Raw genomic sequence first — 16,128 nt, 5'->3', positions numbered from 1 at the left:
ATGTAGTTTGTGAGGCTACAAAAGCTTACATTAAGCATTGGGGCCAATCAGCCACACTGATCATGTTCAAACAAAAATCCATGAAGCATATGCTGGGAAGAGGGTGCAACAACAACAACATCAATGACAACCAAAAAAAGGTTCAACAGAGAAGAGAGGAGGAAAACATCTGAGTAAAGATATTCTGCATATCATAAAGACTAACAGGCTGGGCCAGGGGTTAAAGAAAAACAATTTTTTGCTTGATCTGTTTCTCTTCTCAGTAGTTAATGGATACATGGGCTATATACAGTACTTATTTTTGTCCCTTTAATCATGAGTTTTTATCCCGTATTCTGCCAAGACCTTCCACCAGTTACTGGTTGTGCTTGCCAAGAGAAATGAATAAAATGTAGGGAAACCAAATATTGTGGAGCCATGGCTCAGGAGTCAAAACTAATCCTTTTCTTCACTTTCAAGAGCTACGTTTTCTTTTATTATTATTGTTTATTTATCTATTTATTTAATTTAAAGAGAAACACCTAACTATGACAAGGTATTGTGTTCACAAAGTATCTGGTTCAGAGATCTGAAAAGTACTTTGAGGATTGCATTGAGTAAATTTGTGTTAGATGAAAAACTTGACTTCTGATAAAGACGTAAATGAAGTCTAAATGCATAAACATATGGCTTTATCAGAACTGTATGTGGCTTAAGAACATCAGGTACAACATCTTAAATCACTTTTTGATTGATGATGTTTTATGTGACACAGTACTGGTAATTATTATCGTGCAATCATTACCTCTTTGCATGACGTATTACTAATGTCAGTATTTGTGCAATAACCCATAATTATAATGTCATTTTTGTAACATACATTCTATATCGTACATATTTATATTTGTAATACATTCAGTTTTATGTGGCACTTATGATTATATTTTGTACTTTCTTATATCTTATATTTTATATGTTTACACTTTTTGAATGGGAGTAACTGTACCAAAAAAGCTACTTCTCCTAGGGGATCCTAAAGTATTTCTGATTCTGATTCAGTGCTGTGCTGTTGAGTCAAGTCCTCTGAAACAGAACAGAATAAAGTAAACGAGAAACCACTAAGTCCAACATTATGAACATCCCAAGAGATCAAACCATCTGTAATGATCAGGGGTGTTGACTGGTGTAATAGTGTGTCTGAGAGTTCATAGTGGATGAGTGTCTCTGGTCAGGTCTGATCTGTAGGCCCCTGCATTAGATCAGGCCAGAGCTGTGGCCACTGGAGCTCTCAGGCCCAGAGAGTAGTACTTAATGCTTTGGGAGAGTGGGGGACCTTCCTGCCCACAACCTCCCACCCCATGCCCCCTGAAAACCACAGCTGACCACCGGGGCACTGGGAAATGAAACCGAGGAAACCACGGGCCAGGCGAGAGCTGCACGGCAGCCGACACAGAGGCGGAAAAAACAAAGAGTCCGGCCTTTTGGCGGCTTGGTGGTTGCAGTTGATGGAGGTATTAAGATATTAATTGCTTTTTGACGTGATTTTGTTAAGAGAGAAGGGCAAGCCTGCGGCTTCTCACACAACATCCAGTGTAATGGTGGAGAGGACTGACAGGGCAGAAAGTGTCCAGCATAGACTTTAATGCTGCAGGGCAGAAAGCTTACCAGAGCCTGTAGGCTTGTTTTTACACGTACTGCCTTCAAAGGTTGGTTATGTAACACTTTTTCAGACAAGAATACTCTGATATCACAAAACTTGATAGCATCAAAATTTCAATGTGCAGGTGACACAGAGGGATATGTGCCAAAAATATAGGTGTCTGTAGCATTTTAGGGGATGTCCAAAATTATTGTATTTAACCTTTTCCACATACAATAAAACACAATAAAATTGCAGTAAAAAATAAGGTTAAAACATTTAATGATATAAGCATAAAAGTTGCAGTGCAGGTTCAATTAGTTAGAAAATCTTCCTGTAATCTGAAGACTAATATGAAAATATTTTGGGCAGCATGGAGGCTTGACCTGGTAGGCTGTCTTTCTGTTTTTTGTTTTCGGGCTGATACAACAATCTCTATATTTTATTTGAATGCTTGAATGCCCAATGAAAGACTAAAGTTTCCTCATTTTGAGTGTCTTTTCTATTGATGTAAGTGCAACATCCACTAATTGACAAAGCCAAAGTCAAAGAGCAAGTCTTCTCAGTCACAATGAATGGGCAGACTGCACTGAAGGTTAAATGTGTCTCTTAAGTACACTGGGTTAACCCTACTGAGGTGGCAATGCGTCAGCTGGGGGTGTAGCTTGCGTACACGACAGCAGACATAAACAGAAGCGAGTGGCCCTGACGCAAGGCCACAGCCTCACACACTCAGAGAGGCTAAGGTTGCAGTGGGAGAAATGAATCACCAACCTCAATGATTCAGGACACAGAACCTATACTTAAGGGCTGCTGTGCTCATGAAACTGTACTCCGCTGTATGCGTGTGTGGGAGTGGCGTGTGTCCGATGCATACACTCATTCAGCGCAGGCAGCTGCCAAGAGATGAGGAGGGAGCATTACCATCTGCATCTCTGTGGATTAGGAAGAAGCCCCAAGTAATCCTGGCTTCTCTCCAGGCTTCCACATACCACAATTAGGATTAATCCTCTCCTTCTTCCTCAGAACAACGGAGAAGGATGGGCAAGTGTCTGTGAGTGTGTGTACACAAGTGAGTGGTGTGGTTAAGGGGGTGTGGGGTGGCGGGAAATTAGCCAATTTAGCACTTGGGGGGGAAAGACACCCCCCCCCCCGGAAAAGCTACTGGATTAACACAAGACTATATACTGATCAGTGTAGTGTACTACAGCACAACACACACACATTTGCTTGAAGTAGGATGTGAGGATAACAAATTGACCAATGTTGTGGTGATATAAACAACAGTTTGACCAGTGGCCACATAATTGACTGTAAAGCATGAGGGTTTTATAGCCACAGAATTCCATCACCACACTTACAATGTGTTCTTTTTGATCCTCTCATGTATTATGATAGTCAGGAACTTTTTGAACCTATACACTGTTATGGTAATTAATGGATGTAGTTGCCACTAGGTCACCCATCTGATTCTGAAACAGATGTTTGACGTCACGGCCATATTGGAAGTGACGCAGGCTTTGAGGATCCATATTAACAGCTATAGGGCACCTGTCAGTCATGTGAGCTGAGCTGTGCCTCTGAGTGGGCGACCTCACAATGAGCTTTCACTCATTTAAACAGATTACAGGCAAGTGCTTTGGATTTTTAGTGTACCTTTCTGATCTTGCATCAGATACTGACTGAAAAAGCTACATCAGGTATTGGCGACTTAGGGGCTGTTTACGTGAGAAAGGTTTTGGGTGAAACGCAAAAGTACTGTTGCGTTTCAGCCTTGTGTTTACATGGAAACGGCTTTTCAGCCGACCCAAAATGCAAACTTTTAAAAACGGCCTCCAGAGTGGGATTTTTCTGAAACGCTGCCCGCACCATTGCCGTGTAAACAGTAAGCTGGCGTTTTCAGTGGAAACGCTGATGTCACACTCCGCTTCGCGTGAGCACATACAACAGGACAACAGTACCATTGTCACGATCGTCGCGTACTACCGTGTTGTGCTTGTGCTGCTCAATCTGCTCACTGTCTTTCAACAAAATGTGCATCTGTTGCCCCACTTCTGCACTTAGTATTCACCATAGACTGCATATAGAGTGGACAGTGTGGCTCCACCATTTACCATTGTACGGTTTTGAAGCCAAAATTCCTCCGTCACAGGCGCAGCCATTAGTAGCTGTTGTGCAGCCAGAGTCTGCGCAGTAGAGACGATGAGGGATTCTGGAAGAATCTCAGTGGAGCTGAGTGACAAAAATGAAACTTTTTTTTTCTTTCGAGAGTCTTATCACTTCTTGACTCTACCTCCCGACATATTTTACAATCCCCACAAAAAATACACGAGAACGGCAGCTGTCAATCATCGTTAAACATTACGTAAAGCGTCATTTTGAACCTTGTATAACTAATGAGAACACAACTTTTCAGGAAAAAGACGACTTTAATACAAGGCAGCCAAATGATATCTTCAAATTACCACAACAATTGGACGTGAGAACCATTTTTACGAGGAGTATTAATTTTTTAGAGTTTGACCACTGCCCATCTGGAATGGCAGGAAAGCCGAATTTGTGGAGACCTCACTTCGAGCTGAGCAAGCGGACGTCCATTTTTTTTACAGTCTATGGTATGCACCAATTCTCCAGATGATCAGCTCAACTCTACTGTGGTGGAGATCTACCAAAAGCTTCTTCTGGACAAGACAGTTATAGCGCCGACTACAGGCCTGGCATGCTTACAACAGCGTTTTCAGTCCCTCTGCCTTTCCTGTAAACACAAATTTTTTTCACTACGTTTTGGCGTTTACAGATGAAGCATTGTCGTGTAAAAGGGGCCTTAGTGCGACAGGGCATATCTCTTCAACGCAGTACAGTTATTTTCTTTGGTCCTAGCATGTCCATGTAAAATGTCATCAGCATGTTGGTGGGTCTTAAATCTTGCTTGGAGGAGGACGAGTGTAGTATGAACAGAAATAACTACAGTGGCTCAACAGTTTGGTCATGTTTCACTTTCGTTTCACCAAGTCCAACACCACATTTTCAATGGCTCTGAGCTCTTTGATTTCCTGGTTGGCAGTGAGCAATATCAGGACCATGTATCTCAATAGAATACAGTGTTCATCAGCATCAGCATCTTCTTTTTTTAACAAGTCAAAATATCTGTAGTGCTAAACTTCCATTTAGGCGGTCTCAATGTGCTTTATAAAGGATTGTAGGTTAGTGCAATACAAATGAAATACATAGATTTAGTACAAGTTAATGAGAATTATACAGATTGATTGTTCCTATACCCTTTAAGCTACCTATCATAGTGCAAGTCCACCAGGACATATTCTTACATTTTTACATACTGTATTCCAAATTTTAGGAGTATTTTTATTTATCACTACAACAAACTGCTTAAAATTGCAATAAACCTAAAAACAAAAAGAAAACCATCATTGATTTTTTTTTCCCACAAATGTTTTAAGATATGAAAGTTGCATAGCTGCATCTACAAACCCACCCTCAGTGCAAACACACCCTCAGTGCAATGATAAAGCAAACTGAGACATGGTGAATGTGTGTGGGACTTGAAAAGTGTTTGTTTGTCAGCAGGAGATGAGCAGGGTGGAGAGCCGTTAACACAGTTTCATAAAGTCACACCTCCAAAATGTCCCAGTTGCCACAGCCAACCGCTTCACCAGCATGTAGAAAGCAAAGATACACAATTCTGCCACGTTCATGGCTTTGGAGGCTGCTTTCACGTTTCTCTTTCCTTTATCACATAATAAACACAAATTGTACTTCCTCTCAACACAGCTGCTTATAAGATTTATAGTTGTGTTAAAAAATTTTTAATCAATAATCCCTCTCTTCTAAACTGTTATTGTATCTCCCCTATAAAAAAGCCAAAGAGTGCAAAACGTCCCCAACAGGCAGCTGCACGCTACAACTAAAGCGTCAAAATCATTTCCAGACTGCTCTGCCATGGATCAAGGGGAAGGGGAGGTACAAAGAGAGGAAACCAAGGCAAAATAAATTAATTGCAAATGTGTTGTAGAGGAGGTCAATGGAGAAAGATTGGGGTGATTTATCTGCATTGATGGATATGGCCAGGACCAGGGCTTGTAGGCTGATGGTGAGAGAATGAGTATTAGAAAATTCAAAAGCAACAAAAGTGATGAGGTACACAGATTCACCCAAGTGAAAGATGGGAAGAAGGGAGCAGTGGGGCGTTACACGGGCAACTACGTCTGATCGCAGCTGAAAGCAGAGGTGGATCTGTAAGTCTTTAAGACGGCTGGCTGCTGGAGGCTCTGAGATTGAGGGGGGAGAGTGGGATTTGGGCTGTGGCAGTGACAATGATGAACAGCCTTGGGAAATAGGTTGTGGAGATCAGCCAAACACCTGCCTTACCCTGCATGAGCCCTACTCAACTCAAACAAGATGCTGGAGATGCTGGAGAAGAAGGTGCAGTGTGCCAGCTCAGGAAGGAGGAGACTGCTCACTGACTGACAATTATTCCTTTAATACATCAAGGCGCCACAAGTACCTGACCAGGTTCACCAATTAAATTAAACTAAATACCCATGTGAGGCTGAAGAAATAGGATTCATGGTATGTGTGAACAAACATCTGGTCATTAGTTATCTACTTTTAGAATTTAAGTTTCTGCAGATCTGAAAAATCAAGTGCAGCATCAACAGATGGTAAGCGTATACACACCTGATTAAAATTTAAGACCAGGTAAAAAATTACATGAAAATTACGATGAGTATGCAATTTATTGAAGACTACAATCAAACTGAAACAGACTCTTTATCACCTGATCAAAAGTTAAAGACCATGGCCTTAAAAAGACAAAAATCTGCACAAAAATGTGGATTTAATGTTATTTTGTGTTTGATATTTATATAATGATGACCTCTTGGTGACAAAGGCTAAAAAGCTTTCTCTATTGGAACATGGTCTGATTGTTTAGCTGCATAAGCAAGGCCTCTTAAAAGGCATCATCGCTGCTGAGGTTGAAAGCAGTGAGACAGACATTTTCAATTTATTAAAAGATCCTCAAGGTGACGTAAGAAAAATGTCAAGTGACTCCAAAAAAAAGTAATTGGCCCTAAGCTTGAGTGGCTGACATGGGATGACCCTTGGCCCAATTTAGGTTGTTACTGGTGCCGACTGCAGCCTAATAACTATCAGACAGCATCTGCAAGGGATGGGCTTTAAGAACAAAAATCTTCCTTAAAGGCCTTGTCTCCTTCAATGCCACAAAATTGTCTCTTTGGACTTTGCAAAAGAGCAACAAATATGTGGAAGAGAGTTTTATTCTCTGATGAGAAGCGTTGCTACGTTACTGGCATGACGAGGAGATCCCACTTGAGTGGCCACCCCCTCCACCTCCAGTGGACGAAGCGCTATCATGATGATCTGGGGATTTTTCTTTTAATGGAACAATGGAGCTTCAGGTTGTACAGGGGCCTCCTTCATAAATGGAAGCTGGCTTTGTGAAGATGTTACAGGGGCCTCCTTCATGACTGAGGGCCCTGGTCTGTGTGGCAAGGACAACCCTGCAGTTCACAATGGCCGCCTGACAAAGGACTTCTTCTGGAGGAATAACCTTATTCTTTGGGACCATCCTGCATATCCCCCTGATCTAAATCACAGTCAGAACATTTGGGAATTGATGGCAAAGGAAGTTTATAAAAAACAGACATCAGTTTCAGACAGTGGATGCCCTCCATGAAGCCATCTTCACCAGTTGGAGTAACTTTCTCTGTAGCCTCCTGGAAACACTTGCATCAAGTATGCCAAAACAAAATTTGCTCGGAAAACAGAGCTTCTCATTACTAATTCCTTATGGAAAATGTTATTTTAAGTTTTTATTTATTTATGTATGTATAAATTTATCTATTTTTAGATATGGTCTTAACTTTTGATCAGCTGATGAACAGTCTGTTTCAGTTTGATTGTTGTTTGCAATTAATTGCTGACTTTTTTTTTTGGTCTTACTCACATTCCTTGTTTTTTTCATTTTTTCATATGAAACTCTTATTAGAACCTAGAAAAAATCCAATAGTACAAACTGTAAATTCTTGCACTGGTATTGAAAATTTTAACATGTGTGAATGTTTTTTATTGCTTGAACGTATTAAATGACTTTTCATTTATAAATATTTCCTCTATCAGTGTTTAATTTCCCTTTATTAGTGCCTTTCACAGGTGGCATTTTGCACTGTCCAAAAGAGTGTTCAGCTGACCTTGTTAAGTGTTTGACCACTAGCGTTGGTTTAGTTACTTTTACATGCTTAGCTTCTGTTGGTAGCTCACACTTAAAGTTCTTTGTTACTATTTAACTTCCTTTTGACATTTGGTGCGTATAACTTTGACTTGCCAAGTGGGCTATCTGGGAGTTTTTTTGTTTGTTTTTAAATAGTAAAATGTGCCCCTTAAAAGTGCAGGGGTGACATTATTTTCCATTCTGCTTAAGCTTAACTAGGGAAGCAGAAAAGTGCAAAATAGAAAGTAATTTTTAAATTTTTAGTTTTGAGACTCATCTACATCGCATTTAAGATAACAGCTGTAAGAAATACATATATACAGGTAAAGCACGTACAGTCTTTTGGGAGTTGATCCGATTGGCCAGCAACCTGTCCCTCAACAATCCTCTAAAGGATAAACGAAGGTGTTTGAACTCAAACAGCATCCCCTCTCTATGACGTCCTCGACTGCGGACAGACCCAGAAGATCTGCTAAAGTGAATTTACACACCAAAGTGAATTACAGGGTGATAAATGATACTATGGCAGCAAGGCAGTAAACTGCTGAGAGAAGCTATATACTAATTTGATTTGTCAAGGAGTTTATAAGCAGTAAGTGCTGGGATGAAGTGACTGATCCTGTTGGAAGAGATAAACACGAGAGGAAAGGCCTTTTTTTTGGCAGTCTCATCGACCACTAGCAGAGGGTAAATGGTCAATCTGACTTTGCAGGTTAAAACTAGTGTTTGTGCGTGGAAAAGAGGGGCAGTGCTGTGCTATATGTACTGCTCAGCAGAGCAGGAACATCCCAAAAAAAGATGCGAGACTGCTGAAGTCTGGACTTCTTATGAATAAACATTTTCTGGCCTAACCTCTTCATTTCCATATGGGAGGTCTCTTATATCAGGGGAAACTGAATCCTAAAAATATCCTTTAACTTACCCCAGGCTCTGCGCGACCTACATGGGTGGACAGAAACACATACACTCTGCCCTGCGTACACACACACACACACTCTCTACCACTGGGGCTCTGCTGTGTTATGCTGTGTCTCTGAAGTGGCCTTTGTGGGCTGAGCTGAATTTCTCTGTCCACTCTGGCAGGGCCTCAGAGTGTCTGCTGCCGCCTGCTGCCTCAGCCCCGGGCACAGGCTGCTAGCCGGCCCTACAACCAACCTCCCTGAACCCCTGCCAACCTCCTGACGCCACCCTGGGTGGTCCTCCTTCATGCGGCTCTGGCAGGGCCCAGCTCAAATCTCCCTCCCCCTCCTTACCTCCCCTCCTCACTGGCTCCCTCAGCAGCCACAAACAACTTTGCAATGTTCCGAATGTGGTGCTCCACTAAAACACAGTCAATGTTGAAAGTTAGACTTTTTTTATCTCAGTGGAGGATGTGGATCCTCTGTTTTTCTCAGGGTTTTGGGATCTGATTGCTGAAAAAGCAATGTTGTAAGAAGAAAAGTGTATACTGGGTCTCATTTGAATTAGTTTGATACATTCCCCTTCTTTAAAGAGCGTCTGTAATAGTTTTGACCAATCAAAAAGAAGCAAAGACGGCTTGCAGTTTTAATCACATCAAACATAAAACTCCTCTGGCTTCCACATCCTCGTTAACCAGACATAACGAACTCCATCCCTTTCCGTTACCATTCAGTCTCTCCCTCAGTCAATGAACCACAACCTAAAGTTAAAATCATCAAGACATAGCACTGAACTCATCTAATGAGCTGGGTTACAGTGATGAGCTGGAAACCAACTTTCAAATTACATGATGAGGATTCAAGATTCTCTTGTTTCAGATATCGCATGAGGCAGCCAACAAATCAAGCCTGTTTGAGCCAGGATGGCGCTCCCAATCCCCATCTCTCTGCTTCAGACTTGGGAGTCATGTTCCTGCGGAGTTCTGAAGGTAATTGTGCCACGCTTCCACACGCCTCCCTCTGCTTCCCCCTGAAAGAGCAATCCTCTCTTTCTGTCTCTCATTCAGAGACTCTTGACTTCTGCACCTGATTGCAGATGATTAAAATCATTAGAGGTCTTTAGCGGGACTCACTTACTGCTGAGCTTTCTATGCAGGCTGGGTGGGGTCTGAAAGAAAGAGGAGGATTGAGGGCGATTTGCGAGAACAAGTGGGGGGTGTGTGAGGGTGGATGAGGGTGGGGTGTCAAAGGGGAAACAGACATCAGTCTCGACTCGAACCCAAGCGAAAGCATTACGAGCTGCGAGACCCCAAATGCACATATGAGCACAAATATCCATCTGCCCCATCTATCAACCTACAACACTTACACACACACACATACACACACTCACACACCAAAACCACCCAAGCTGCTACTGATACCATCAGCAAAAAATTCTCCAAAGAAAAGCTCCAATGTGTGTATTAGTGTGTATTACCAGTGTATGTCATCACAAGGCCTTTGGGGACACTAATGGATCAGTACACTAACACGCTGTCAACCCGGGGCCAAGCAGGGCCCACTTAGACACAAAATGCTCACATTGTCCAGCGACACAATTAGTGTGCCGAAAATTCCTCAGTTACAAATTAACAAAATACTTTAAGGGTCAATTTTATCTCAGTATTTGATGCAAGTTGATAAGAAAAGTAAATAAACAAATCAACTGCGTACAACAAGTGTTTATTCTCAGCTTGCTGTGAAAACTGTGCAGAGCTGCCGCACAGATGTGTTCATCAAAGTAAGTTACTTTGATAACCACTTTGGTTATAACAGCTGGATATTAACCTGTGTTCATGTGATTACACGCTGCTGACAGACTGATCACATCATTCTGTCACTGACTGGACAGCTGTTGTAGCCAGTGTGCACTGCAAGTGGATCAACGGGCTGTAGGGCATGAATAATAGATACTGTTTATGAGTGTATGTTTTCCATCTGACCCCTGGGTCTATTAAAAAAAAAAACTGCTGCCAGGGGCCATAGGAGAAGGGACTTAAGGGCCAAAGGAGAGGGTGAGAGTGAGGGAGAGACAGATAAAAAGACAAAGCTTTTTCAGCAGGGCAGTGGGCCATTTAGTACCCAGGGATCCCCCATCAGCCATCAGTGACATGTTCAATCAGTGCTTGTTGTGTTATACACAGAAAAACATGATCCCCGGCTGCTTGCAGTACTAAACAGTGAGTGCTGCTTTTAAAACAGACAAGGATAAATGAATTCTGACAGCAGGCCCATTTAAAATGATTGTGTGATTACAAACCTTAATTCTTAGATACATATTTATATGCACTTTACACTTCCTAACTTTTCTCATATCAACCAGGTTGGGCAAAGTACTTCAAAAAAGTAATGAGTTATAGCTACTTGTTACTTACTGGGGAAAGTAACTGAATTAGTCACAGAATTGCTTTTCTATATGAACAGAAAATGTCTAAATTCGCTCATCCTGATTATTCACTGTATGTAGAACCATAGGCTGTAAAAAAAATGGGCGTCATCTTGCTCGGCTCGAAGTGAGGTCGCCACGAAAACTGCTCCCCCTGGTGGCCGGCTGCAGTATAGGTAAAAAAAAATCAGTCTCTCCAGTCATTTCAGATGGGCTGTGGTCAAACTTTAGAAAATAGATACGCCTCATAGAAATGTTTCTCACGCCCCATTGTTGTGGTGATTTGAAGATATCATTTGGCTGCCTTGTATTCAAGTCCTCTTTTTCCTGAAAAGCTTTGTTTTCATTGGTTATACGAGGTTAAAAATAAGGCTTTACGTCACGTTTAACGATGATTGACGTTCTCGTGTATTTTTTTCGGGGTTGTTAAATATGTCGGGAGGTAGAGTCAAGAAGTGATTAGACTCTTGAAAGAAAAAAAAAAATACATTATTTTTGTCACCCGGCTTCACTTAGATTCTCCCAGAATCCCTCACAGTCTCTACTGCACAGACTCTGGCTGCACAACTGCTTCAATGGCGGCACCTGTGACGGAGGTACCTATAAAAGTATGTAACTTAGAACCCATCCCTAGCAGTGTGTGAATGTGTGTGTATGAGATAAGCTAATACTGATGGTCCCATACTGTGTCAGTTTCTACTGTCAGTGTGTGAATGTTGAAGGGTGAATGTGATTCGAGTGTAAAAGCAGTTTTAAAGGAAGGGACAGAGAGACTAGACAAGCACAATATAGGTACAAGTTAATACAAGTCCATTTAATTCATATCCATTGCATCGTTAGCACTGAAGCCAATAGAACATCTCCACAGGTCTTGCACTGGTGCAACCAAGGCATGCACAAAAGTGTGACACAAACCAAAACATGCTTTCACCTCGCAAAAAGGTTCAGAGAAAGGAAGGAAACACAGGTTGTCGTAGCCTAGATCACTCAAGCTGTACACTTCAGTCACTTTGGCTCTAACTCGACTCTGCAGCATGTCAGAGGCTTTTCTTTATCTGTGTTTATCTGTTCTACAGTTTGACTTAAGAGCCAGTGAAAAAGTACCAAATGCCAAAAAACAATGGTCTTTACAGTACCACTAGGTGGCATGGTCACTTTGAACACACAGACAGACACACAGACAGACAGACAGACACACAGACACTGGTGAGTCACAGCATTGTGAGGTAATATGATGTTCACAGCCTGCTGAGTAAAACATTGAGCTGTGATAAAGAGTGCACTGATGAAGAAACAAAAAGCTGACAGACATGGGGATAGTAGATTTTAGCTCTCAATCATAATTTGGGATGTCAATGCTGACAAATCAGGTATTAAGGAAAAGAAGGTAGATAGTTATTTGACTTTATAAGTACAAGTAGCAAGATATAGTCACTAAACATTTAAAAACACCGCCCACCATGTGTAATGGTAACTTGCAGTTGCAAAACTCAGTCTCCAAAAAGTTTTCTATGTGGTAGCATGTAATCACTTTAATGTATGTCGTCATTTCTAAAGGATAATAGATCGTGCATTTTATTAAGTAATCACTGTATAAATGTGTGCTGGGCTCATCTGTCTGTGTGCTTGTGTGCAGATGTGATGTTGTGTGTACAGAAGGCTGCATATCCATGAACATGTCTGTGTGTGATCACAGTTTTAGCCCGTTGAATAATTCAGCGTCCCGCTTGTGTGAACACTGACACTTACTAGAGGGAGCCATTAAAGATCCATGAGGAGTTTATTACAGGCCACTGCCCAGCCATCTCCTCTGCAGCTCCCCCTGCTCTTCCCTGGGGCGACTCCCTCTCCAAACAGTGGGGCCTAACCCCTTAATATGAGCTCATTCTACCGCCTGGAGTTGCTACCGACGCTGGAGGTCAGGGGTTAGCCAAGCAAAGGCATGACCCACTGTACTAATGCACTTGTAACACTTAAAATCACTATGGCAAAAGTTAAACAGATCACGCTCTTAAGGAGGACCACACAGAGGCACCACTGGCTGCGTTCCCCTTTCCTCCTTCCCTGCTTGCAGTTGTTTCTTTGGCTGCTTTTTAGCTGAAGCATCATAGGAGTGATAGTGTGGGTAGCTGCTGTCCTTCTTTTCCAAATTAGGTCTTAATTCACACAAAACTGACACGTTTTCAGGTGTCATGAAAAGATCCCATGGATGTTGGCTGCTGTTTTTTCCCATTTCTAGCAACAAGTTCAAACTAAAAAGACATATTCAGAAAGAAGTGATGTTCAGCTGAAGGAAAGTTTTTCCTCTGACTCCTGAACCAACCAACACGCAAGAACCATTTCACATCCAGTGCACCTCAATCCCAAACTCCCAGAGGTCTCTGACTGTTATCATGTCATGTGAAACCATCAAAGTGGACCCAGGGCATTAAGCACTCTGCCAGTCAGCAATTAGCTCACATTCCAGGTCCCTCTAGGTAGCAAATTCAATCAAGTCATCACTTGCTGTCCAGTTTGTGTCCAGTATCACACTGGCTCACAGTGTGTAGCCCATGGTTTGTTTGCTCTGATCATTTTTGCTGCAAGAGTAGGCTTTTCCTATTCAAATAAAACACTTGACTAAAATCTATCACAGTTTACCTCAATGCGATGATTGCTCTCTGTTGTTGTTTCAGAAACCTCTTAAAGAGGTCAGCCTGGTGTCATTTTTTTTACTGATGGCCGGGGTCACAAGGTGAGCCGGCCACAAGAACAGCAGCTGTCATTTGACTGATGAACAGAGTCCTTCTTCCCACCAGGAAGTAGAGGTGTGTGTGCTGAAGGCTGTGGAGTGTGTGGTTAGTTGGACGGTCAGTGGTGGCCCTGGAGTGGTCTGGCTCCTGATACCATGGAGCTCTCAGGCAGCAGTGGCAGCCCAGAACACTGACAGATAGTGGGCATTATCATTTGTTAAGTGCCCTCTTCGCCTCTGGTCAGGAACACTTAACACTGCCTGTGGTCACTAAATGCTGCTGGACTGCCGGTAGTAAGGTAAAATATTCATTGTCACAGAGTGGTGGTTTTCCTCCACTGCAACACTAAAAGCCTGGCTTGGTTTTGTGTTTTTAACCAGAGCCTTAAAACCAAGCCGCACAGGAGCGGCCTTTTACTGAACATCATAATGGACCTCAAAAGGGCCTGCGTTCCTTACCACATAATCACAGAAGTAGAAAATATTCAACCCCACTGTGCATGGGACATTCATAAACTGAATTAAACTCCAGCGACTTCAGTCAAATGTAAATGTAACTTGCAGATTCAAACTTTAAAATTGTTTTGAATTCTGTGAGAAACCTCTCAAACGTCACATTTTTGAGCGTTTTCACCTGAAACTAAATGTGTTTGCACAAAAAGAACACTAATACAAGGGAATTCTAAGCTCCAAAGGTCAAAGAATTACAAAGTTGGGCCAGCAATCTCTGCTTTTCCCTCTTTGAAAGAGTGTCGTTCTGGAGCAACCTTCAACAGCGGGGGACTTTCCACACGACCCCTGCAGCCTGTCCCCTTCTCAGTCTAAACCACATGACATTTATAAGTGTGTCAGCTTGCAGCAGAAAGTTGAGCAGGTGTACTGTGTCATTCTGTATGCTATGGCCGTCGCCTCCTGCGTTGTAGTTAAGTCACAGAACACTTCAGCACGACCCCCATTATGCTCAGCTTTTATGGGGTTGCCGGACTAGCACCCACCTGTGGTGACTCTGGCATTTAACAGCCCATAAACTTCTCCCTCCTACCTCAGACTGCAGTTTATATCAAGTGTTTGCTTCCAAGTGATACGTTTCTAGTTTTTTCCCACTTTGGCTAAAGCCCAGGATGTCTGGTCACAGAACTGAGTCAGAGTCAAGGTTGGTTTCTCCCCCGTTTACCTCAGGCTGACTCCCCCATAGGTTGTGGGACGAGCTGAGGCCTGGGGGGTAACGGGGAGTTCTGACTGAGGGGAATCTCTTCCCTCAAGAGTCAGGTGGCATGTTTGGTCAACCTAGTCTCAACTCACAGGATGCTTGAGGCCAAGCTGAGCAAGACTGTGGCAGGTGTGGCTATGGGATATGGTAGAAAACAGCCACATGCACAGCCACACATTGCTGCTGTAAGATGTCTCTGAAGCAGTTTGCAGAGTCGCATGTTAATATAATACATGTTTGACTAAAACAGTGATGTGTGCATCCTTTTTTTTTTTTTTCTAATTTACTAAAATTCTTCAAAACTCTTGCAATCCTTGCAAAATGTGCCAGAGAAAGAGGAAGTAAAAAAAGGGGAATATTACATTTATATTACTCTGAAAACATCAGATTATATCAGTGTAATAAAACCATCCTGAGTGAAAAGAAGCAGAGCAGTTTGAGAGAATAGTGTAAAAAATAAAACATGGATTACATACAGATGGCAAAATGTATTACTTTATAAGACTGCTTTATTTCATTAAAGCAACACATTTATTTTAAGGGGAAGGTGAGAACAAAGTACAATGATATCTAAAGCTAAGTGTTTTTATACAAAATGAGAAGAAACATGTTGTATTAGGGATATATTACAGGATTTAATCAAACCAAGCAAAATGGATAGAACATGAAACAGAAAAAAAGTGTCTTTGCAGAAGACAGATAAGGAATTGAGCAGTGAAGATAAAATTTCATCTGTGTTGCAAAATATTCTCACGAGAGACATCTGCAAGCAAGTCAGACAACCACAAAGAGTTACAGGTGCTTTGTGCATGTTAACCTGATGTTGAAGGGTGATAATTTTTTGTCAGTCAACATGATCAAACAGAAGCTGACTCTGACTCGAATGAAGATCTGAACGATAGTTGGGTTATCAAATCTATGTCATCACATGAACCCCACTGTTGCAGGATTTTTTTTTTTTATTAAAGAATGTAAAATTAAATAAATAAATA

The 16,128-nt window shown here is 41.9% G+C and overlaps 1 protein-coding gene across 1 annotated transcript in view; it reads left to right on the top strand.

The window, feature by feature from the left end:
• runx3 (RUNX family transcription factor 3) overlaps positions 1 to 16,128 on the top strand; it is a 128,290-nt gene that overhangs the window by 51,963 nt on the left and 60,199 nt on the right. Inside the window, exon 3 of the mRNA XM_074692686.1 lies at positions 9,647 to 9,756. Within this exon, the coding sequence (XP_074548787.1) occupies positions 9,647 to 9,756 (110 nt within the window). The remainder of the gene's footprint in view (positions 1 to 9,646; positions 9,757 to 16,128) is intronic.

The sequence above is a fragment of the Halichoeres trimaculatus genome, unplaced genomic scaffold (genome assembly GCF_033239565.1).
Source record: "Halichoeres trimaculatus isolate MK-OKI-2021-1 unplaced genomic scaffold, fHalTri1.1 fHalTri1_scaffold_17, whole genome shotgun sequence".
Classification (NCBI taxonomy): Eukaryota; Metazoa; Chordata; class Actinopteri; order Labriformes; family Labridae; genus Halichoeres; species Halichoeres trimaculatus.
This window is presented reverse-complemented; position numbering and strand designations above follow the sequence as displayed.